The sequence below is a fragment of the Neofelis nebulosa genome, chromosome 3 (assembly GCF_028018385.1).
Source record: "Neofelis nebulosa isolate mNeoNeb1 chromosome 3, mNeoNeb1.pri, whole genome shotgun sequence".
Lineage (NCBI taxonomy): Eukaryota > Metazoa > Chordata > Mammalia > Carnivora > Felidae > Neofelis > Neofelis nebulosa.
Window position 1 is genome coordinate 121,723,778 of NC_080784.1, and position 25,464 is coordinate 121,749,241.

The 25,464-nt window shown below is 36.2% G+C and overlaps 1 protein-coding gene across 1 annotated transcript in view; it reads right to left on the minus strand.

The window, feature by feature from the left end:
- Positions 1-25,464, minus strand: part of BANK1 (B cell scaffold protein with ankyrin repeats 1) — a 309,831-nt gene that overhangs the window by 146,719 nt on the left and 137,648 nt on the right. The window contains exon 7 of the mRNA XM_058721799.1: positions 15,406-15,602. Within this exon, the coding sequence (XP_058577782.1) occupies positions 15,406-15,602 (197 nt within the window). The remainder of the gene's footprint in view (positions 1-15,405; positions 15,603-25,464) is intronic.

Consider the following 25,464-nt stretch of genomic DNA (forward strand, 5'->3'; position numbering starts at 1 on the left):
CAGAAGCTGTTCAAGCTGAGCTCTATGGCAATGATGGTGGTGACAGTTGTGTCTTGAAAAATGGGAGCCCTCCACCTTCTGACATACTACAACTTACTAAAATATTTAATTTATAAATACTTAAGAAAATGGAATTACAATAGAGCAACTAATCTGAAACCATAAAAAGGTCCCCTTAGAAAAGTCCAAATTCTGACTTCATAGTCAGTGGAACTGGGAGAAATTTTATGAACACATTCAGACTGTTAAATTAATTACACAAGGGTGCCATTAGACTGAGGTGGCTCCAATGTCACAGTGGCCTACTTTTGGCAAACTAAAATCTACATCTGCAAATGTTTCAAAGATGCAAAGTTAAAACCTATGGACAACCAATAACAAACAGCCAACTAAGCTTTAGGCTATAGCCAATCAATAACTTCCTTGCTTGGCTTCCACCTTTCCTCTATATAAGTCTCTCCCCCAGCTCCTGTCAGTGGACTGCTCCTAACCACTTCCAGTTTTCCTGATTCCAAACAAATGTTGCTCAAAAAAACTATGAACATTTTTAATATGCCTCAGTTTATCTTTTATCAAGACACTTATACGGATCTTCTTTGACTTGAAATGGGATTATGCTCCAATAAACCCATCACAAGTTGTAAAGATTGTAGGTCAGAAATGTATTTAATACACCTACCACACATCCTAGATTAGCCTAGCCTACCTTGCATATGCTCAGAACACTGATATTAGTCTACAATTGGAAAAAGTCATCTAACATGAAACCGACTTCATAATAAAGCACTGAGTATCTCATGCAACTTATTGAATATTGTACTAAAAGTGAAAAACAGAATGGTTGCATGGGTACAGAATAGTTGTAAGTGGATTGGCTGTTCACCCTTGTGATGAGATGGCTGACTGGGAGCTGCAGTTTCCTGTCACTGCCCGGTGAAGGGGTTTGGGACATTCCCCCCAGAATGTACCACTTTGGCATATGGATTATTTTGAACCAAAGGCAACTGAAACCCTGGGGGCTGGAGAGAAACTTTTGCTTCTCCCTTGATTATATAGAAGAAGCTAAATTGGGTGTCTTTCCCAGAATAAGGGTTTTTAACAGAGATAAATTTTATCTGAATGATCCATCTGTATGGCAGGGCAAACATCTAATTACCAAACATCTCTTCTTATTGTCCTGTGAAGTGCATTCCTTTCCTCTGAAATCCCAGACTGCTAACCCCTCTTCCTTAGTTCAGAAGGACATATATACCTCATTTTGCCTGAATATCTTTGGAGTTTCCATGTCTGTGCGGATTCTCCATATGTGTGCTATTAAGTCTGATCTTCTCCAGTTAATCTGTCTCACGTCAATTGGATTCTTAGTCCAGCTAGAAGGACCCCCGAAGGGGGCAGGAATTCTTGCTCCCTGACATTAGCATTGTACTGCATATCGCTAGCCTGGGAAAAGATCCAAATTCAAAATGTGAAGTATGGTTTCTACAGAATACATATCACATTCTCACCATTGTAAAGTTGAAAAAGCATTAAGTTGAATCACTGTAAGTCAAACCATTATAAGTCAGAGACCCTCTATACAGACAAATTCACATCATTATAGAAGCATATATAACATGGCCATTGTTTAAATTCTGTTTAACATATCCACTTGCCAAAGGAAATCAGAGAGAATATGGAAAAAAGTTGATTCCATGTTTACTGAGATTACAGTATGATTAGCTGAAAATCTTTTGCCAGTATTTCTTAAAGGGCAGTTCTACTAGCATTTTGGACAGGCCCATTCTTCACTCATCTACTGACAGTCAGTAAGACTCTTCAGGTATCAAAATAGGTTGCCCACTTTCCCACATACCTTTTAGGAGTTATGTAGAAACCACTACAAAGCTCTTAAACAAACTGCATTTTCTTTTAAGGAAACATTTTAACCAATTTTCATATTTTCCTAGAACAATTTTAGTAAGCTATTCCTGAATTGTTATGGATTTTTATTGCTTGTCTGTGGCCCATTTGTCTGCTCCTCCCTTTCTGCCTTCTGGGGCTCTGCCTGCCTCTCGCTTCCTTTCTCATACTCCAGCTCCTTCTCCCCTCATGAGAAGAACTCAACACCTGGTCACAGCCCCAACAGCAAACAGCAACATGACAGGATTAATCTAGCACTCAAAGTATTTCTCATCTTAATTTGTACCATTGAGTGATTGAGAAAAAAAATTCATAGAAAGAAATTTAAAATAAAATGAATACTTGTATTAGTCAGGGTTTTCCAGAGAAACAGAACCAACATGATGTATGTGTGTGTGTGTGTAATATATATATATATATATATTATATATATATATATATGTGTAATATATATATATATATGTGTAATATATATATATATGGGACTAGAGCCCCATAATGTGTGTGTAATATATATATATATATGTATGTATATATGTATATGTATATATATGTATGTATGTATATATGTATGTATGTATATATGTATATGTGTATATATGTATATATATATGTCTGTATATACATATATACATATATATGTAATATATGTATATGTAATAATATATATGTAATAGTATATATGTATATATGTAATATATTACATATTATGTATATGTATGTAATATGTAATATATATAACATATATATGTAATAATATATAATATATATGTAATATTATATATATGTAATTATATATATATATGTAATTACATATATATATATAACACATTATTATAAGGAACTGGCTCACACAGTTACAGCTGGAAAGCCCCAAGATCTGCAGGACTTGTCAGCAAGTTGGAAAAGAGCTGATGGTGTAGCTCCAGTGCAAAGGCCCGCAGGCTTAAGACCCAGAAAGAACTTCTGTTTCAGTCTGAGTTCAAAGGCACGAAAAAGCCAAAGTCCCAGTCCAAAGCGGATTCAGTGTTTTTGTTCCGTTCAGGCCTTCAACAGATTGGGTGAGGTCCACACTCATTAAAAAGAGCAATATGCTTTACTCAGTCTGTCAATTCAAATGTTAATCTCACCCCAAAACACCCCTGCAGACACGCGCACTTGACTTTTGATCAAATATCTAGGCAAAACCCACTGTCCAGGCAGGTTGACATAAAAGTAGCCATCACAATACTCTTGAAAATCAATAAAACTATAGTGATAGAGTAGTTCAGAAAAACAGCAAAGTCATTAGCTCTTTTAATTTGACCTACTAAAACTAGATTTGGTCTTTTCTTTTTCTATATTTTTGAAGGTGCTTTAGTCCGTCTGCATAGAACACAGGTGAAACTGAATTTGGACCCAGATTTCCATTTGAATTGAATCCTGTGTGATGTACTACAATAACTTTATGAAGATCTGTCAGATTTATAGTGGGATAAACTATTAGAAAACACACTAAAAAAAAGGTTAAGTGTACCTTCCCTAAGTATTGAGAGATAGTCTAGTACAGTGTTAAAGAATGCAAGCTAGAGTTATACTGCCTGAGTTCAAGCCTCAGCTCTACCTCTTACTTGCTGTGTGACTTTGGGCAGTCAGTTAACCACTCTATGCTACATTCCTTTATCTGTGAAATAGGAGTAATAAAACATAGCTGTTATCATAAAGCAATGAAAGAGCTATCAGTACATAGCAAATTCTGTATAAGTTTTTGCTAATTTTTTTTTTTTTTTGATTCTTACACTGACATGTTCTTTTCCCAAAGTACTTAACTGCTTATTGGAGATTGCATATGGGGGTAAAATTATGGCAGAATGTGAAGGACAGTAATAAAGAACACTTTACTATCTATCCCTCCATTTAAATGTGAGCTCATGGAGGAGTGACTTGTCTGGCTTTATTATTGCAAATACAGTAATATGCAACATAGAGTTCATGCTTAGCATTTATAGAACTAATTCTTTTTCACGTTGTAAATACATATACTACACATCTATGTATACATGTGTGTGTGTGAAAGACAGCATCTACTGAGATAGCCACCATGATGCGTATGGCAGATACAGTGGTGAATAAGTGTATACTTCTGTGGAATTTACAGTTCTGTGGGACAGATGTTAAACACATATCCACATATGTTAATAAGATGTACTGTCATCAAATTTATAGTGTGATAAAGGAAACAGATTCTAGGCTTGAATTTATTAATATGTTAATTATATCAACACTGATTATGTTATAAAAACACCATGAAATCTAATATTAAGTGGAAGTCTATATTTTTAATATATGATACTAAGCATAATGTGACAAATTTCCATTTTTTATAACTAGATTTCAATTGAATTTTATTTTTTAATTAAAAATGTTCATGGCATTTATCACGTTCTGAAATTACCTTGTTTGTTTATTCATTTACTATCTCTTCAAACCAATTAGAATATAAGCACCAGGAAGGCCTACCAACATTAGCTTAAAGTTGCTAAATGCCAATCTCTACTATTCAAATTATGGCCACTCAAGTTTTTCTTGGAACTGAAAACCTCTGTTGACTTAATAAGTAGAAAACAGACTAAAATAAAACATAACAAACATTAATTCCCTGTTTGAGGAAATGTTACAGTATAACCTGTTTAATAGAAAATTTGATGAATATTATTTGCTAAATTCAGGAGTGATATCCAAAAACAGGAAAGAAAAAATTCATAATTGGACTATTCATGTGTCATATATGTAATTTTTAAAATAAAATACTCAGTTTTAAAATAGCAGAAACCGATTGAAATATTAAAATATGGTCATGGTGGGGGTGCCTGGGTGCTCAGTCGGTTAAGCGTCTGACTTCGGGTCAGGTCATGATTTCATGGTTCGTGGGTTCAAGCCCCATGTCAGGTTCTGTACTGACAGCTCAGAGCCTGGAGCCTGTTTCAGGTTCTGTGTCTCCCTCTCTTTCTATGCCCCTCCCCAACTTGTACTCTTTCTCTCTCAAAAATAAATAAAGATTAAAAAAATATTTTAAAAAATATGGTCGTGGTGAAGTTTAAAAAGAATGATAAGCAGTATAATTCCAAAGGCCTTTCGTATACATAATTTGAACCTTACAGTATTCTGATATTCAACAAAGTAGATTTCAGAGAAAAATAAAAGTACAGGGTTTTCTCTGTTCTCCTTCCCTCCTCTAACAATCCTGTTATATCAGGTGCAGAATGAGTGCTCAATAAATACGGGGAAATTATTATAATGGCAATAATATGATGATGAGGTAGACATTCTATTTGGAAGCATTATATGGACATAATTTTTGGAATGCCAAGGAAAGAGCACATAAGGAGATTGGAGGTGATGAACTGGTTCACTCAGTGAGTACTTACTATTAAAATCTAGATCACTTATGGCTCCCTTTGTGCCCATCCCCTTTCTCTTCCACTTTTATAGTCCAGGCTAAAATTGAGAAGAATGACTCTAATCATTATAGAATTCATGTGGTGATACCCTAAAGTTAGTAGGTTCTTATTATTTTTATGGCTAGTCATCTCTTTTGGAAGCCATCTGATGAGGACTCTGGCTCCAAATTTCACCACCTCTCCAATTTATGAGCCTCCATTTCCCAAAATGTAAAATAAGCAGCCGTCCCTCAGAGAGTAGTGGAGAACATGGAACAGGGAAATGTGGATAAAGTCTCTAGCCCAACCCAATACATAACAATAATCACCTCCAAGCCTTCCCCACTCCCATAGTGCAGTTGTAATCAAGCTGCAGGCGTGTTCAGCAATGTGGTCCAATACTGCGGTAATGAACCAGATTGCTCGGATGACTGGCATTCTCCCCACCAAATGCAAGATCGATTGATTCAATATAAATCTATGCAGTAACCCATTCTTGTAATAGAGAGTTCTCATTAAGAAAATGGATTAATTGGCTTACTGATATTTTAGCGAGAGCCAGATTTGAATAAGTGGACTCAGCAGTACTGAGAAAAGCAAATTCAACACTAATAAAGGGAGAAATGTGCCTGTTTGGGCTGAAGTCTCAGCCACAGGCTCAAATTGAGGATTTGGGTTTAAGACTTGTCAATGTGACTGGACATTAATGTCTGACAGATGAAAACACTCTAATTTTTACCCCTGGCAGCTCACTTTCTCTCCAAGACACCCATCCCAGCTGGAGGCTGCATGTGCGTCTCCTCCCCTCGAAGATTTCTGCCAGAGATTCCGAACCACTAGTCACGAATGTGTGTCTGATATAGAATATGCTTCACACTTGTTTCCACACACAGCTAATAAGACATATTTGGGACAAACTAAGAGCAAAATATTCACTAGAACCATTCCCAAAGTATCACGGAGCTCATGTGTCATTAGAAAATTTTATCTTAATCTCTCGTCTCCTAGTGAATCGCTGTTCCATCTTTTCAATACTTGGAAAGACTTTTTATTATGATTAATTTTTTTTTCTCAACTTTTTTTTTTTTTTAATTTTTATTTTTGGGACAGAGAGAGACAGAGCATGAACGGGGGAGGGGCAGAGAGAGAGGGAGACACAGAATCGGAAACAGGCTCCAGGCTCCGAGCCATCAGCCCAGAGCCTGACGCGGGGCTCGAACTCACGGACCGCAAGATCGTGACCTGGCTGAAGTCGGACGCTTAACCGACTGCGCCACCCAGGCGCCCCATATTATGATTAATTTTAAGGAGAAATATATACATATACATACATAAATGTACATACACACATATCATTCATATCATCATCTTTCTTGTCCTGTTTAAGAGATTTGGGCAGTGCTTTCTCACCTTTTCAGACCATTAATTTTTCTCTCTCTCTTGGTCATTCCCATTAACTTCCAAGCATGTAATTTCTTCAGTCTTTACAAAAATGAAAAAGAAATATGTCTGTTGACCTACAAGCTACAATACCTCTTCTCTGCTTACCTTCACAGTAAAACACCCTGAAGAACTGCTATATACTCATGATCCCCCAGTTTCACTCTTTCTTTCCTTGCTTGACTCTCTGTAGTCATGTCAAGGGTTTGTAACCTCTCCCATACCTCTGACCGCATCTCCCTCCCTTAGAAGACACCCCACAAACTGCTCTTGATGGCCACAGTGCTAAACCCAAAGGTTGATTCTCTGTCCTTATCTCAATTAACCTGTCAGTAGCATTTCACAGTTGACTACTCTACCCCCTCTGTGAAATTTTCTTTCCCCCTTTGACTTCAATGTCACTAGACTTCCTGGTATCTCTTTCTACCTCAAAGGCTAGTGCTCATTGTTTTCTGCTGGTCCCCCTATCACCTCAACTTCTAAACTTTGCAATATCTAATAGGTATTTAAATTGTAACACATCCAAAACCAAACTGCGGATCTTCCCCAGCACTTCACACAATCTTCATCTCGGTACATAGCAAGCAATTCATTCCTTCTACCAAAATCCTTGGAGACATCAGTAACTACCAACTTCTTTTCTATATTGTTGCCAAATAATCAGTAAACCTGTTGGCTTTCCTGTAAAGTGCTAGAATATTTCATATCTGACCACTTTTGACAGTCTCTGCTACTGTTACCCTAGTCTAAACTGCTCTCATTTTGTCATGTATCCTCTGTATTACTGGGATGGTCTCTAATCCGTGCTTATCCCTCCTGCTCTTGCCCTGTAGAGTCTGTTGTCAAAGCAGCAGCTAGACCGTTAAATCAGAACATTCCATACCTCTCTTCAGAACTCCTTAATGGCTTTCATTCTCCAAAACTCATTCTCCTCACCATTGCTTATACCACTCTACAGATACTGGCCTTTGTTACCTTTCTGAGCCGATGACTATTCTCTATCTCGCTGACTCTGCTTCAGTAACATTTGCCAACTTGTTCCTTTATGGACATGCCAGGCACATGCATCTCTGGGTCTTGGCATTTGCTGTCCTGGTTTTCTCTTATTGGAACATTTCCCCTCCAGATATCTGCATGACTTTCATAGGTTTCAAGTGGTCACCAAAAGGCTACCTTTTCAGCGAGGACTTCTCCGACTACTCATTTCAAAATCGCTGCCCCAAACTCCCCCCACATACCACCCAAAACAAGGTGGTCCTTCCTATTTCTTCTCGTTCTTAAACACTAATGTCCATCTGACACGTTATATGTTCTAATTATTTATTTGTTTATGGTCTGTCTTTTTTCCCATTAAAGTTTAAATTTCATGATTACAGGAGTTTTGGTCTGTTTTGGATTCCCAGTGTTTAGAACAATACCTGACACCTAATAGGTACGCAATAAATATTTGTTGAATCAATCAATGAACTGACTTGCCAAACTAAAATCAAAGAGGCTATTGATTTCCTGGCTCAAGTGAAAGTTGATTAATTTATTTTAAATTTTTCTTTAACGTTTATTTATTTTTGAGACAGAGAGAGACAGAGCATGAACGGGGGAGGGGCAGAGAGAGAGTGAGACACAGAATCGGAAGCAGGCTCCAGGCTCTGAGCCACCAGCCCAGAGCCCGACGTGGGGCTCGAACTCACAGACCGCGAGATCGTGACCTGAGCCGAAGTCGGACGCTTAACCGACTGCGCCACCCAGGCGCCCCTGATTAATTTATTTAAAACAAACCCAAGAATTTAGCCTTCAACTGGTACCATCTATTTTCCTTTTACGTTATATTTTTGGAGGCAAAATAAGTCAGACATAATCTTTAATTTCTCACATCCACATATATCACAAGGAAGGTGTTGCTACATAAGGAGAAATGAAGAAATCATATTGCTTGGCTCAGAGCTATGATATTTGATGAATATTCTTTTTTAAAAATACATGTAGTTATGCACTTTTCTCATATGTAATCTGACCTTGGAGAAGGCTTTATATAATGTAGAAGGAAGCCACACCACAACACCAGTAGTGAAGTATATATTCTGTCTACATTGAATTACATCAAACACCTTTTTTGTCATCAAGCATCAAGAATGACTGAAATTCAAAGCCTACTTATGGTGGCTAAATGGTCTTTAAAGTCCCTTGCGACCCTGTGTGTTTATAATCATTTATCTTCTAATTTCTCAGAAACCTTCTAAACTTGAGTTCTTTTGTTTTTCTCTGGCTTCTTTAAGACCAATTAGCTTGTATAGAAGAGACTAGTCTAGAGATGTCACTTCCATGCCTGCTGGTCAAAAGGAAATGCAATTTCAGTGAGTGTAAACTTCATCACACTTGTTAATTAGAGCAATCAGTATCGACACCATAGCTTTAGAGAGTAGACCTCATGAAATAAACACAATGACATTATGCTTTCAGGATGAAATTCTACAAAAGCAAACGAATTGAAATTTCATTGGGAAAATATGAGTCTTGGCAATTCTTCTCTATTAGCCACCATAAGTATGGGTGTGACCCTTGTTAGGATTCTGGAGACTGCCAGTGGCTGAAGTAAATACATCAAAGATAACGATGCTTGCAAAATTGAACTGGAGTCTTAAGTCAGGAGAAAGACCCAGGTTAAAGACAACGACTGAGTTATTAGACACAGGAAAAGCTTGTGTAGGAAGAACGTTAGCTGTTGGGGTAAGAGAAGAAACTCAGAAGGAGTCAGTGGACATTTAGAAAGATGGCATGGTCATGGAAACCCATGCGAAGGCTTGAGCCAAAGGACACGTACGAGGAATCCAACGGATCAGATCCATGATAGATTATTCACGGCATTTGACAAAAGAGCTTCAGAGTGAAGTTTAAGAGATATTTATTTCAGTTAACTCTGATACTGAAAAACAGACTGAAGAGAAAGCAGAGCTTTTGGGAGTGTGTACCTGTGTGTGCATGCACACATGTGTGCATATCTATATTTGAACATTTTTGTTCAGGGAAGAGTCAATATAATGGGAGAGATTAAAGATGCAAAAGAAAGAGAGGGTATGATTGATGTGGAGAACTAAAGTTGATATAAACAACAATAAATCGAAGGAAATGGGTGAATAAAATATCATTTATTGTGGATCTACTATATATTTAATACTTTCACATTTATTTCATTAAGTCCTAAAAACACCCTGTAAGGAATTTTCCGTTTGCAGATAAAGAAACTGAAGCTGAGAGAAAGCAAAGAGATTGTTCAAGGATGCAAACTTGGTATTTGATGAAGTTAGAATTCAAATCCAGAGCTGGCTGAATCCTGAGGCCCGAAGTGTAGAGAAAAATGGAAAATTTGGCAAACAAGTGAGGGGAGTTCAGGGAGTTTAACAGGATGTTTAGAGCTGCAGAGTTAGGGTATTTAAACTGGGTTTGTGGACTTGCAGAAGGGTAAAACTCTGTAATAGCCACTATGGTGCATTTAATGGGATTTTAGAAAGAGGTTGCTAAGTAGCTCCAAAAGCATAACAGAGAAATGAATTTGTAATGCATGCAGTTGAGTGCAGTTATGTGACTTGTTCCAGGTTCTTTAGTTCTAACAGAACATCAATACTGAACAAAGGCCAGAATTCTAAAATGTACTGTAGGCTGGCCTATTAAAAACATATACTGAAGATAGCAGTTGGGATAATTTAGAATTCTCTAAAACTAAACTTAAAAAAATCCTGAATGGAGAGAGAATATGACCAATTATTTTATTTACATCATGGGACCTAGTTAAGGATATTATTGGTTAAGTGAGATCAAACAAGCCCTTAAAGTTGACACTTACCTTCTGCTCCATCATTGAGTAAATACATGCTGAGCACCTCCAGTGCCCCTAACAGTGGGAAGGGTAGGGAGCCCATTACCGATTATCAGCTTCTAGACTTGTAAGAAAGAAGAACTACATTGGCAAAGCAGGGTGTGCAGCTACTTAGACAGAATAAGTATATACTAATATATACTAAATTAAATGAACACTCTACCAGAGAACAAATAGTATATAAAGCACCAAGTGAGCAATACTAAGACTGAGGGAGATAGTCAAGAAGAGTGATGTTCACTGGCCTAAACATAAAGTCTAACTTCTGAGTGACAGGTTCTCCACAGCAGTCAGTCCATCATTGCCTAATACAGGGATTCTCAAAGTGGTTTAACATCTACCTTTCTGTACCTTCATTCCAAACCCTGGACCATTTGAAAAAGTTCAGGGTCATTGTCGGTCAGCCAGACAGTAGAGGGCAAAAGCCCCCTCCCCCTCATACACACACACACACACACACACACACACACACACACAAGCCCCCATCCACAGAGGCAAACAGCAGTGTTAGATTAAGTCAATGAGAGCAAGATGTTATAGGAATCTCATCACAGATGAAAACAATAGCAAGATTCCCAGTGAAGAGTCTGTCTGAAATTGCCAGCTAGAGAAAGTACATGGAAAGCTGATTTTGTAATTCCTAAATTTTAATGAAATGATTTATGATTAAGATCTTATTAACATATACATAAAGCTACATAAGTGAACACTGTGGTGGAAGAAAAAAGATAATCAGTCTGAATGCTGTTCCTAAGAGAAATAAACATATGTTCTCCAATTCCATGCCAGCCAATAGAGGAGGATATATCTCCCTGTCCATTTACATAATGATGTCATCATTTTGTTAAGTGTTTTAAACTGATGGAGATGGGTGGGGTGACATATTCAAGATAATATAAGGAAGTACATGCTTAAAAGAAATTCTAATTTTTGCTGCATACTTTATATTGAATCAGAGACTATGTCTTTATCTGTGGCCTAAGTTTCAGCTTATTTTCAATTTTTCAGGTATTTTTTATTTAAAAGATAACATTTCAGAGGACTGAATTAATTGTCAATATTGCTGTTTCTTATTTGAAATAGTCTGGGATCTCCTCTAGTACTTTGTTAAGTAAATCGTGGCTCACTCAATTGTAGATTTAAGCACCAACCCTTATCCTCTTGGTCCATCCACCTTTCATAGTAATTTTCTGAGGAGACATTGTCAGAAACTGAAAATAGAGTAGTTTATTTGAAAGACCTTATGGATTTTAGAAATATACAGTATTATTATCTATAATAGCACTGAAAACATGAAAAAAAAAGTATAGGTATTAATTAGATAACATTCTCAAAACATGAAAGCTATCTGTTCACAATAAATTCCACTTATAGATTGTGTATAAATTATTAACTTCTCAAAGGAAAAATGTCATGAAGAAATTAAGAGATGTTATTTGAGCCTTCTCCTTTTTTTTTTCTTTTCTCTTATTCTTCAAATAGTTTACATTAAGACATGGAGGGCATTTTGTTTGTGAATGCTTGCCAATGGTTCTTTTTTTCCCTGTGTTTTAAAAAATCACAATTGGCTTTTTCCTTCTACCCATTTTATTCAAACATATCATGTTGTAATTCTCTGTGAAATCCTAAAATTAACAGTGTTTCACTGATGGGCGATGAGGAAGAATTGAACATATCAGTCAGTTAGTTGGGGGCAAAATATGTTTGAAATTAAAAATATGTATTTCTTCTGCACAGAAGTATGGTTCATTGGATTGTAAACCTCAAACCTGAAAGAATATCAACTTCTTTCAACCATTCTGAAACAATAGTTAATGGAAAGTGGTTTTTTTTTAAAGGAAAGTTTGAACATGTATGTGACAATCTAGATTTATCAGTGTGATTATAACATAAAGCTATGTAAATATTGTTAATGAAACAATAAAGTACTGTAGCAGCCTAATGAGATTGTATATTTTTTTCTCTATCAGGTTCAGTTATACTCTTGAGAGACTTAGTTACCATAATTTGAATATAAAATTTCAACATGTGTTTCTCTGGCTTTCATTAAGGAGATAAGATATTTGGATTTATTTTAAATAAAATTGATGATTAGAAGAATAGTCAGAAAAGTAAATCAACAGGAAACACACTTTTTGATGTGTGTCACAACCTAACAGATATATTCCCATTTTCTTTACCACACATTTGCAAGAAGGTCTTTGGTAACTTGAAAAATTATTGTACCTAATTATCCATAACCATAATATACCTTTATAAAACTGCTGTCCCTTGCAACAGGTATAGTCACTTCCTTACTGACATCAGAACACTCACAAAGTAACTGATCTAACCTGTTTATAATGGCAATGTCCACTATGGACATTCTGACAAAATGTAATAGCTTACAAAGAAACAAAATATATAACATCATTTAATAAGCTTCATAGCATAATTATCAAGTATAACTGCAAAATTAGAATGCAGCCATTATAAAAGAGTGAAGAGTCACCTACAGGCAGTGATTATTATCTATGTTATCCATACTAATCTTTGAACAGAATCTCTTCATTACAAATGAGTACCTCTCATGTTTTGAGAATGCTATCTAATTAACACCTATACTTCTTTCATGTTTTCAGTACTATTATGGATAATAAAACCATAATGCCATCAACTTGAATCAGTGCTATTACTGCAAGAGGAGAGATCAAATATCCATGGGATTTGAGAGAAAAAGAAAATTATTTCCCTTATCCATCACAATCTTACCTTTGAACCTAACATTCCTATCTACTGCCATTATTATCTAGTATCATGTTATTTATGGGGCACATGCAGTTTGCATGAGGCTGCATCTGTTAAAAGGGGAGTCTTCACTGGAGAACGAGAAGTGGAAGCCTTACTCTTTGAAAAAAAAAATCAGAGCTTATGTTAGAAAGTAACCCTGGATGCTAAAGACTTTCACAGGCTTTCTTTTTTCCTTTCCTTTCCTTTCCTTTCCTTTCCTTTCCTTTCCTTTCCTTTCCTTTCCTTTCCTTTCCTTTCCTTTCCTTTCCTTTCCTTTCCTTTCCTTTCCTTTCCTTTCCTTCCCTTCCCTTCCCTTCCCTTCCCTTCCCTTCCCTTCCCTTCCCTTTCCTTTCCTTTCCTTCTTTTTTAGAGAGAGAGAGAGAGAGAGAGAGTGAGTGCATGCACGAGCATGAGCAGGGGAGGGGTAGAGAGGGAGAGAGAGTATCTTAAGTAGGCTTCACGCCCAGCACAGAGCCTTATGTGGGACTCAATCTCATGACTGTGATATCACGACCTGAGCTGAAATCAAGAGTCGGATGCTTAAGTGACTAAGCCACCCAGGCGCCCCTTCCACAGGAAATTTTAACTTAAGTCCACCAGAGGTTAAAAATTTGAGAATAAGGTTGTAGAGAATTGAGACAGGCAACCAAGATGGACTGCACAACAGTACTGTAGGCAATGACGCAAAGCTGAATTGATTCATTAGCTTACCTGAGACAGATACCATACCATTGGTCAATGGCTATATAGAGTGGATAATTACTAAAGTGAATGCACTCATCAGGTATGTGAGAATCACTATCTAAAATCTTTTCAGGAATAAAAATAATTCTTATTCACGATTTGAAGGACATAGAATAATAATAAGTACTTTTAAAAATTTTGTTACAAACCCTTATTTATGTATTTATTTATTTTTGTTTCTGTATTTATTTTAAATAAAAGCAAAAGATATCCTATTGTAATTCATTGTGAATGATATCCATGCTATTCTGGTAACTACTCTGTTATTTCTTAAAAGTGGGGAAAAAGTTAGATTGGTTGTCATTTGACTCTCTGGAATCCACAAATATGATTAGTTTATGGAAGTCCAGTATTACATTGAATTAACCTAATAATCAGAATGAATGGTAAAATGACCAGAAGCTACTCATTGTATTTCAATGTTCTTTATTAACTGTTCATTGGCAATAAAATTATTTATTTTATGAGAGTCAAAAGACAAATTTTGACATATTCGCCAATTATTTTCTTATGTTTTCCGAAGAGCCATCAGAAGCATAATTCACTTTCACAAGCAAAATGTACATAACATTTCTCTTGTTACAAGAGAAAATAATTGCTCTTCTAAAGCTGATTATGAAAACACGAAATGTGTTCTATGTATTAAGGTAGTATCCCCTCCTTCAAAATCTTCCCTTGGTGGTATTCTTGCTAAAATCTAGACTAATATGCTTCTGAAATTTCAGGCTTTAACCTACATAATTAGGATGAGGGACTTAACAGCATGAGAAAAGGAAGCCCCTGTGAGAAACACATTTAAGTAACATGAATTAACTTTTTATTAAGTAGACTTTTTGAATGATTTTAAAAATGTATTCTTTCAACCTATCAATTATTCATCTAATTTCATGTGCCTAACAGTGTCTTACTTAGACTCCTGAATGAAAGAATAAATGTAATAGGGTTTCATTTCCTTCTCACCATCTCCCCTCCAATATGGAACAGGCTGTATAGAAACCAGAAAGACAAGCTTTTTAAAAGCTTTTTAGGGGAGGGAGCGTGGAGTCAGAGCTGGTTTATGGCGATGCTAAAACAAGCTGATCTATCTTGCAAAATGCTTTTTCAGGACCAAAAGACACTACAAACTAGCTGAGAAGCAGCATCATTCCCGAAAGAGCAATGTGCATACAGGCACGCACACACACACACACACGCGCGCGCATGCAAACACACTTATTTTATAAAAAGCGTCCTAGAGATAAAATGGAAAAAAAAAAAACTTACTGAGAAGTCTTCAAAGATTTTCTTGAGTTCTTTGTGACCATGCCTTTCAGCGATATGTGCTGGATCTGAACCCTCCAAATTTTTCACCTTAGATGCCCAGGTTGCTCCTGAACATTGAAGCAAATGGATAGCTAAGTTCTTTAAACCAAATTTTGCTGCACAGTGGAGAAGGGTTGGAAGTTCCTTGAGATGAGTATCTGTAAGGATGAGAGGTAATAGGATTAATATGTTTTTATCATACCTGGAACTCCATAAGAAAAAGTTGAACACAATCTACTCCTAAAAGTAGTTCTCACAAAGCAGAACAGATTTTTGTGTGATTTTTCATCGGTGGTTTTAACAATGTAGCATCTCTTCCTTTCTATTTCTCATCTTACAATGAATATAAACTAATATTCTCATTAGTATTAATGCCTCACTCTTACTTGTGGGATAATTTTAATTTGGAAAGACACACCAACCTCTTAAATATAAAACAAAACAAAAATATCACATTGTAATAACTCCTTTTGAAGATACTTTGACATGAGGCAAATACTAAATAACAATATTAAATAGGTTCATCTATAAAACCTTTTTGTATTTTCTGCTGTCACGCCTGGTTTGCTTCCTTCTGAAGTTGAAATGGACACATAATTCCTGGAGGGGTTATATTAGATTCTTTCAAAAAGGAACTGCAACAGAAAATACAGGCGAGCACTTTTATGAACATCTTCAGTATGGAAATTTCCATCAGGATTTTACAGCTTTCGTATCAATGTTTTGGAGTTTGAATTTCATAATTAGTTACTAGCTATCAATTAGAAGTATTAATTATGCATCACTATAAAATGGTGAATGTAAACAGCTACCTCAGTGACAAAACACACACAGATGAGTGATGGTTTGTTATTAGTCTTTATTTTCACAACTACCCAGAAAAAATGTGGTATAGAAACTACACATCAGCTTGCTTTAATAGCTGTGGCATTATCAGAAGCAAGCAGTGTGAAGATGTATGGCAACAGAAAGAAAGGTGTCAAAGCAAAAGTCAATTCTCTTCCATAGTGCTTTGGAAAACTGAATCTGGCCTCATTTTCCTCTTTGCTATATTGTAGGCTAAAGGGAAACAAAAGGAAAGAGAGCAGAATTACACTTTGAGTTTTCAATTCACCTGAGTGTCTTGGGGCACAGTAAATTAGTTTGTTGGTTTGCATGTTTTAACAGAAGACAAAACAAAAGAAAAACTTCCAGGATACATTAAGAACTTACTGTAAGGCAATATTTTACCCTTCAAAATGTGTTAGAACTAAACGGCTATATGTAAATCTGTGGTTATATTTCAATGATAAGTGCACTGGTCCCTTCTTATATTGTGTGCAGTGGGTCAAAATTTATCAAATATTTTATGAAGGTGAGCTTGTGAAAGCTGAAACTGTCTAAGGTAGGTACCATTTTCAAAATGAAAAATTATGTATTTTCTTAAAAAGGTATTAAGGTAGAATTTTTTATTTATTTTCATTAAAGGTCATTATAAAATATAATTTTCTGCTGTAATTAAACCAGGGCAAAATTAGGAAGAAAAATATTCACATGATAACATGAGATTTTTACATGCCCTGGGTCATCTCTCTCACTGCCACACCATACAATGAACAAAAAACATCATCACCTCCCAATCAGTGCTTTACGCATTATTCCTGCACATTGCTATTCTGGTGAACTTTTACATCACTGTCAATACAGCTTAAAATGTTATTTTCATCAAATAAATGTTTAATCATTATAGGAATACAGTCACCTTTTCATGTCACCTACCTCCTGTCAGTGAATTCCTCAAGTTTAAGATAATAGAATATTAAAAACAACAAACTTCATTAAGAATCTCTCTTGTGCATGAAAAAGAGTAACAAGTATTGTAACAAGCAGTCATGGTTTTCCAGGGTACCTTTCCTAACAGCTGTGCTGAACCATGTTTTCTGATACACAAATTAAGATTATAGTGATCATGCTAAAGATACTAGAGGTCTGAAGGTTGGCTTCTTTATTTTCCGTTTCTCTACTTCATTTTTAGTGGTAGCTTAAAATCCATTAATCTACTAGAAGGCTTTGTGAAGTTACAGACATGACAGAGCCTTAGAGGGTATCTTTCCAGTTTCCCACCCAGTAATAGAATTGTATTCCCAGAGGCCATAAGAGATGATCTGGGTACTGCTTGCATACCACTAATGACAGAGTGCTCTTTACTTCCTAAGGCAGCCTGTGTTTTGGTTAGACAACACTGATTAGTGGATAATTACGACTTCTGTTGGGGTGAAATGTATTTCCTCTAAATTCTCATGTATTCTAATCCTTTGGGCAATATAGAATACGATAGCTACAAAGGCACAGGTATTTACTACGTGAACTTCAACAAGCTACTAATTATGTGAGCCTAGCCTTCTCTTCCAAGTCATAGGGCTATTGAGATAATTAAGTGACTTAACAGAAAAAGTGCCCAGGAAAGTGGCTGAAACATAGTAGGCATTCAATAAATATTAGTTTCCTCCCTTTATCTCTACTGCATCAAATAGTATAAGGCATCCTTGTCCTAATTTATCTTTGTTCCAACATTAAAATCTCTGATTCTTTCCATTATTCCCAAGTACTAACCATCCTGAGAGCTTGACTCCAGAATAGTTGGTCCTTTACAAAACGATGAATCAGTTTTAAACCTGCTTAAACAATCATTTACAGCAATATTTTTCATTATCTTGGATCGGGTTATTTTGCCTGCTTATTTTCACTAAGTAAGAAATGCTCAGCCTGCTAATATACATGGTCAATAACTAAAAATTTCTAATTTAAGTTTTTTTTTTTTAATTAAAGCATGACAGAGTTAACCTTTCACAGAATTTGAAATGATGCAGAGGAGCTATGTTAGTTATTTTAATGTTAATTAAATCATGATCTTTAGCTTATTTTTGTAGAACATCTAATTAAATATACTCAGTATGTGCATATATTATATTTATATATATGTGAATAAAGGTATTCATGTCAATAAAGGTACCATTATGCTAAGAATTAGTTCCGGCTTTTAGGTATACTTTTTATAAAATCATACTTTTTCTATCTTCACCTTGCTTTGATTATTACGGGAATTTAAGACATGAATGGATTCCTCTGTATCTGAAATAGGCCTGTCCGTAATCACATAATCACTAATGTTTTTGTGTAAAGATATTTATGTTCATAGAGTTTATTTTTTTAAGTATAATTTAAATTTGCACTGATGAGTTTGATGAATTTTGACAGTTCTATACACCATGTAACCACAGCCCAAAATAAGCTAAAGAAAGCTTCTATTACCACAGAAAATCCTCTCATGTTCCCTTCTAGTCAATTCTCCACTTCAGAAGCAACTACCTGCTAATTTTTATCAACATAGGTAAGTTTTATTTCTTCTTGGATTTCATAGAAGTGGAGTCATAGCTACTTGTGTACTGCATTGCATTCTGGCCTCTATTTCTGATGAGAAGTCAGATATCATTTTTGTAATTGTTTTCCTGTACGGAATGTGCTTTCTCCAGCACAAACTCCCCACCTTCGCCCCCTTCCTCCTTCAACTATTTTTAAGATTTTATCTTTATTTTTGATTTTCAGCTGTTTAACTATGGTGTGTAGGTATGACATTTTTGTATTCATTCTTTTAAAATTATTAAAAAAATTTTTTAAATCCTTATTTATTTTTGAGAGAGAGAGAGAGAGCGAGAGCAAGCGGGGGGTAACAGAGAGAGAAGGAAACACAGGATCTGAAGCAGGCTCCAGGCTCTGAGCTGTTAGCACAGAACCCGATGCAGGGCTTTAACTCAAAATCCGCGAGTTCGTGACCTGAGGCACGTCGAACGCTCAACTGACTGAGCCACCCAGGCGCCCCTAAAACAATTTTTTTAAATGTTTATTTTTTGAGAGAGAGACAGAGAGACAGAGACAGAGAGAGAGAGAGAGAGAGCATGAGTCAGGGAGGGCAGACAGAGAGGGAGACACAGAATCCAAAGCAGGCTCCAGGCTCCGAGCTGCCAGCACAGAGACCGACGCAGAGCATGAATCCATGAACCCTGAGATCATGACCTGAGTCGACGCTGGACACTTAACTGACTGAACCTCTCAGGTGCCCCAACATTTTTGTATTTATTCTGCTCATGGGGTGACAGGGCTTACTGAATCTGTGGATTGATGTCATTCATCAATTTTGGGTCATTCTTGGCAATTATTCCTTCAAATACTTTGTTGCCCCATTCTCTGTCACCGTTACTAAAGAAATACAATTATACATGTATTAGATTATCTAATATTATCCTATATAGTCTGGATCAGAATCAAGTCAAATTAATGTATAGATGAACTAAGCTAGTTCTTTTTTTATGGCTTTATTTTGAATCTGGAGTTTTCATCTCTTTTTCAGTTCAAATAATTTACTTTGTCTTCAAATTTACTGATTCACTTTGTTATTTCTATAATGAAGCCCATCTAATTTTTAAATTTTTTCAGATATTGTCTATCTCTAGGATTTCCTTTTTTATTATAATTTCCATTTCTCTGATAAAATTGTTCTCATTTTACTCATGTTGCCTGACTTTGACAATACATTCTGTAACATATTTATCATAGTTACTTTAATGTTCCATCTGATAATTTCAACAACTGAAACACTTCTGTCTGCATCTAATCATTGTCTCTTTTCTTGACCAAGGGTCACCTTTTATTCCTTCTTCATATTTCTTGTAATATTTTATTGTATGCTGAGCATTGTATTAAAGAACCAAAGTAAATATCTATCCCCAGAATAAGGCACACTATTTCTTCAATCAGACAACTGACTCAAATTTATCTGTAGATGAGCTGAGCTTGGCCAATTTTGTGTCTTTACCTAGCTTCAATTACCAACTGGCCTCAAATATTTTGAGGGCAGGATCATAACTTTCTTCAGAACAGCTTGGGATCTGAGCCCTGGTGAGAATCTAGAAATCTCAGTTGCTGTACAGACTGGCTATCAGCTTTTGGGTCACCATATAATTCTCTCTTCTCTCCAGTTATACCTCCAGACTTCTACACATCAGAGTACCTTGGATTTTATGGGACCTCCGTAGTACACTCAGTTAAGGAAGACTCCTTGCCATCCCAATAGCTTGGAGGGATTTCTTCCAGCTTTTATGCTTCTCTGTATTTAGAACTTTCTTTCCATACGGTAAAGAGCTTTGGTGGGATTTGTCTCAGCAAACCTGCCTCCCTTTCACTCTTCAGCAGCCACTAAGCAGGTCTTCAGGGAAGACTCAGACATGTTTTCCAAGGACTTCTCTCAGTTTTTCTGCCCTCCACCTATTGGTATACTAGCTCTGTGCAGTTACAACAGCCTACAAAAGAGAGATAGTGGGTGATGCAGACCCACCCTGTAATTGGGGCTCTTTCGGATTTTTGTCCATCACACTAGCCTAAATATAGCCATTAAAAGTATGCTAAATGTTCAGCTGCTTTCTCTTTATTCCTCATCAATACTTCTTTTTTTTTTTTTTACAAAATATAATTTATTGTCAAATTGGTTTCCATACAACACCCAGTGCTCATCTCAACAAGTGCCCTCCTCCATGCCCATCACCCACTTTCCCCTCTCCCCCACCCCCCATCAACCGTCAGTTTGTTCTCAGTCCTTAAGAGTCTCTTATGGAGTTCTTATTGCTCTGTAAGGAACGAAGGAAGTCATAAATTTCTTCTTTCTTGTGAAAGCCTTGTCTCTTTCTGGAATTTAGTTCATTTAGATTTCTTTTGTCATTCACTTTCTGCTGAACTGATTTTGAAAATCATCTTGCTTGTTGTTGTTACAATGGAAGCAAAAGACTCTTGTGATGTTGCACATGGTAATGAGAAACAGAAGTCCTATTAATCTTAGCTCATACACCATTTAGCAATTTTCTTAAACTTACAGTATTTATTTTATAAACAGTTTATAATCTTACTTATTGGATTAAAATAATGGATTCCTTAAGAATATATAAAAGGCTTTTTAAAGTTTGCTTAATCTGCAGTGTACCTCTGCTTCATTTCATGGAAATTTTCATTGAATTAATCAAGATTCATTGCGTCTGTTTTTATTATCAGGTGTAAATAAGAAGCCACAATTCACACTAAAGAGTGGTCAATTTGATTTTGACTTTTTTTTTTTTTTTGGACAAAATAAATTTTCAGGTTTCAGTTGTTTCAACCAATGTCTGTTGAATGGTAATTTCAGAAGAGCAGAATTAAATGGTTTGGGGGTATTTTTCAAGGAAAATTCAATTTCACCAGTTTTGCAAATAAAAATTAATAGGTGAGTTGGCACACAGTAAAGAAATTGAGTCATATATTTATTTGTGTTGAGCCATTTCTAACAGTTCAAGATAATCCCTATAAAAGATGATGGCCAATAATTAGATTAAAGTAATCAAACCAAAGCTTTCAAAAGATTAACCTAGCTCACCAGAATAATAGAATGGGAGTATATACCCAAGGTTAGAATATAAGCTTTAAAAATTTAAAAGATGACTACGCAAACTGGAAGCTCATGACCATGTAATCCATTTGTTCTCATAAATCACTATCTGGAATCATAAATATTTATTCACTCAAAGTAGAATGACCAGGTGGCCACCATAGGACAAAACAATGAAACACAAAACAAAGAGAAGATAAAAAGTCAGGAGATCTGCCTTCTAATCCCAGCTCAGCCACAAAATCTATAATGCTTAAGAAAGCTCCTTCATCTTCCTGGACCTTTGTTTCTTCATTTACAAAATTAGAGGACTGGGGACTTCTGATTTTCTTCTGGGTTAGAGGCCATGTCACAGATGGTTTTAGGGTCACTTTCCCTGGATGTTAATCGGATGCCAATTAAAGGAGTAAGGATGACATTTGCGAAAGTTGAAGAAAGGTAATAATTTTCATTCCTCTCATCAGAGGATTTGGAGTCTGATAAAATATTAGTATTTCTATGGGCTGTAAAGTGGAGCATTGCTGCGTGTTGGAATCTGATTGCTCTGTGACAGGAGAAACACCCATGTGACATGTGAGGTGCCATTCTTCACATCCTGTCTTAATAGTAGACATATAATCCTATTTACAATTTCAAGCAACAAAAAATACTGCCAGGGTTATTATATTTCTAAAGCCTTGACAATGTAAATTGAATGCACAAGGGAAATAATGGTCTATCAAATCTCTTTGCTGCAGTTTTGTTATTATCTTTTGAATTACATAAAATAAGAGTGGGAAGTGCATAGATACACATTTTAGTATGAACCTCAATTTTGTATTCACCTCCTTAATTATTCCCATTGCATTATTGTCACTAAAATAGTCTCTTAAATATTTAAGAGAAAATATTGAAAGCTGTATCCATTTTGCATGTCCCTTGTTAATTGTCTCAAGAAACCTCATGTAAGATCTTCTTCTTTTTCTTCTTCTTTTGTTTTTTTTTTTTTTTTTTTTTTTACAAATTTTTTAGTTAAAATGGTTAAATTCCTAATCGACATTATATTCAAAGCAATCCTGGTTTCATCTTAATATATAAAGTTCAAAATAATACCTTTTATTATTATAGACCTTAAAATTCTAAAACTTAATACTTATTTATTTTGAGAGGCAATATTGTGCAGTTAAAGCTTAAACATTGGGGCTTTTGATGAGATCAACCAGGTGCGTTCAGGGTGGTATGGCCGTAGACAAACATTGGGGCTTTTGAACCAGACTGTATGTATCCTAACTCTAGCATTTACTAATGGTGTAATTTGGGCAAGTAACTTGAACTTTCTTTGTCTCAATTTTCTCAACCTTTAAATGAGGATAATAATGTCTATCAATAAACTATTAAACCTAGCTCCAATGTGTTCTTTCTTTTTTTTTTTTAAAATTTTTTTTTTTTTCAACGTTTTTTATTTATTTTTGGGACAGAGAGAGACATAGCATGAATGGGGGAGGGGCAGAGAGAGAGGGAGACACAGAATCGGAAACAGGCTCCAGGCTCTGAGCCATCAGCCCAGAGCCTGACGCGGGGCTCGAACTCACGGACCGCGAGATCGTGACCTGGCTGAAGTCGGACGCCCAACCGACTGTGCCACCCAGGCGCCCCTCCAATGTGTTCTTTCATACAAACATTTATAATTGATCCTCATTATTTGGGAATTCCATATTTGCAAAACTTGTGGCCCTTTTGTGGTCATCTGAAGAAATGTACAGAGCTGTGAAAAATCTGAGTCATTCAAAGTGCATGTTGCCAACAGGTCGGACAAGGCAACACCCTGCCTTAATTTAACTCTTATACTTGAAACAAATGTCATTTTTGTGGTCTATGTAGTGCCACATGTTTCCCATTTTTGTGGGTTTGTTGGTGGTGGTGATGGTGATTCACCTGTTGAAAGTGCCCCCCTGGCATAGGACAGAGGTGCTGCCTGGTGATCCTAAGCACAAGAAGGATGTGATGTACTTTATGAAGGAAAAATGTCAGATAGGCTTTGTTCAGGCATGAATTATAATGATATTTTTGTTGAGTTTAATGTTAGTGAATCAAAAATATATATTAAAAGTGCTGTGTTTTTAAACAGAAACATGCCTAAAATGAGGTTACGTATTGATGGATTGACAGAAATGTGACCACAGGTTTGCAGGAAGCTAACCCTTTATTTCTCCTAGAGCAATGGTTCAGTATTCTCTACTCAGTGACTTTATAGTACGTAACTACTGTGAATAGTGAGAATCAACTATATTTTAACACAATCTAAAGGTCCCTTTTCCTTTTTAGAGAGAGAGAGCTCAGAATTTGTTTCCCATCATGGCCAGGCATTTTCAAAAGCATGGTGCCTTCTCTTCTCTCTTCCACACAGTTAAGGAGGCTCTGAGTTCAATCCTGTGCACTGCTCCTCAGGGGGAAGCCAGGAAAGGCATGGGGCTAGAGGAGGAAGCTGTGAACATTCTAGCCCATGGTTTCTGAGGCATTCACCTTGGCTGTCTCTGTGTTTAGGGCTTACAAAGTTAAAATCCAAACTGAGCATGGTTAGAGCCCACATTGGCAACCACCCTGGAGGCAGAAAGAACAATTCTAGGGCCTTGACGGTGTGTTGTTTATTTTCCTACTTTCCAGGCTTAGGCAAAACAACAGGAAAAACTAGATGAAAGTGAATCCTTATTCTGTTGTTCTCAGATAATATAAATTCCTTTGAGTGATTGTACACCTTTTAAATTTTGGTGAAATCTGTATATTTTGTTGTAACTAAATGCTTAAGACTTGGGAGTTTTGTAAAACTAAAAACAGAGTTCTGAAAGACTGATGTTCTAGCATGCAAAACATCTGAATGATGAAGTGACAAGAAGCATGAGAAATGAATGGAGCATGTAACCTTAAATCCAAAAAGAGTTCACTGCTCACTGAATACTCTAACAGATAGAATCCACCATGAAATGAGCCACAGTGGTAATAAGATGAGGAGAAAGAAGAAAAGAGGAAGAAGGAAGAAGAAGGGAAGGAAACATGATAGCTAATGAATGGAGCTGAAAAGTAGGAATTTCAGGCACATAGTTTCAGAATGAAAGTTAGCAGAGCAGCAGAACATTTAAGTGACAGGTTGATGCAAGATGGTCTGATCCCAGTGAAGGAGTGTCTGAGGATGCACTGTAAAACACCTTATCCAGGGCAGTGGGTCAGGAATGGCCAGGGGAAATAAGGCTACATACAAACAAGTTTGAAGCCATCCATGAGGTGACAATAAACAGTCTGGGAGCTTGGATTCCATGCCTGGAGGTGATGTTGGAAGCAAAAGAAGATGTAGTGTCTTTATTAGCAGTTCTTAGAATGGTACCAATTAAAATTAAATCTCACAACATTTCAATAGGTTTATTATCCATTCCTCACTATCAAACAGTGATAGGTAATAAAAGGAGTGGGGTTGCTCCAAGTTCAACCAATCCAGTCAATCTATGGCTAACCTCTGTTTAAAATGGAAAAAAAAAATATATATATATATAATAAAATAAGAAATCTCTAGAAACTTTATTTCTATACATGTGTGACTG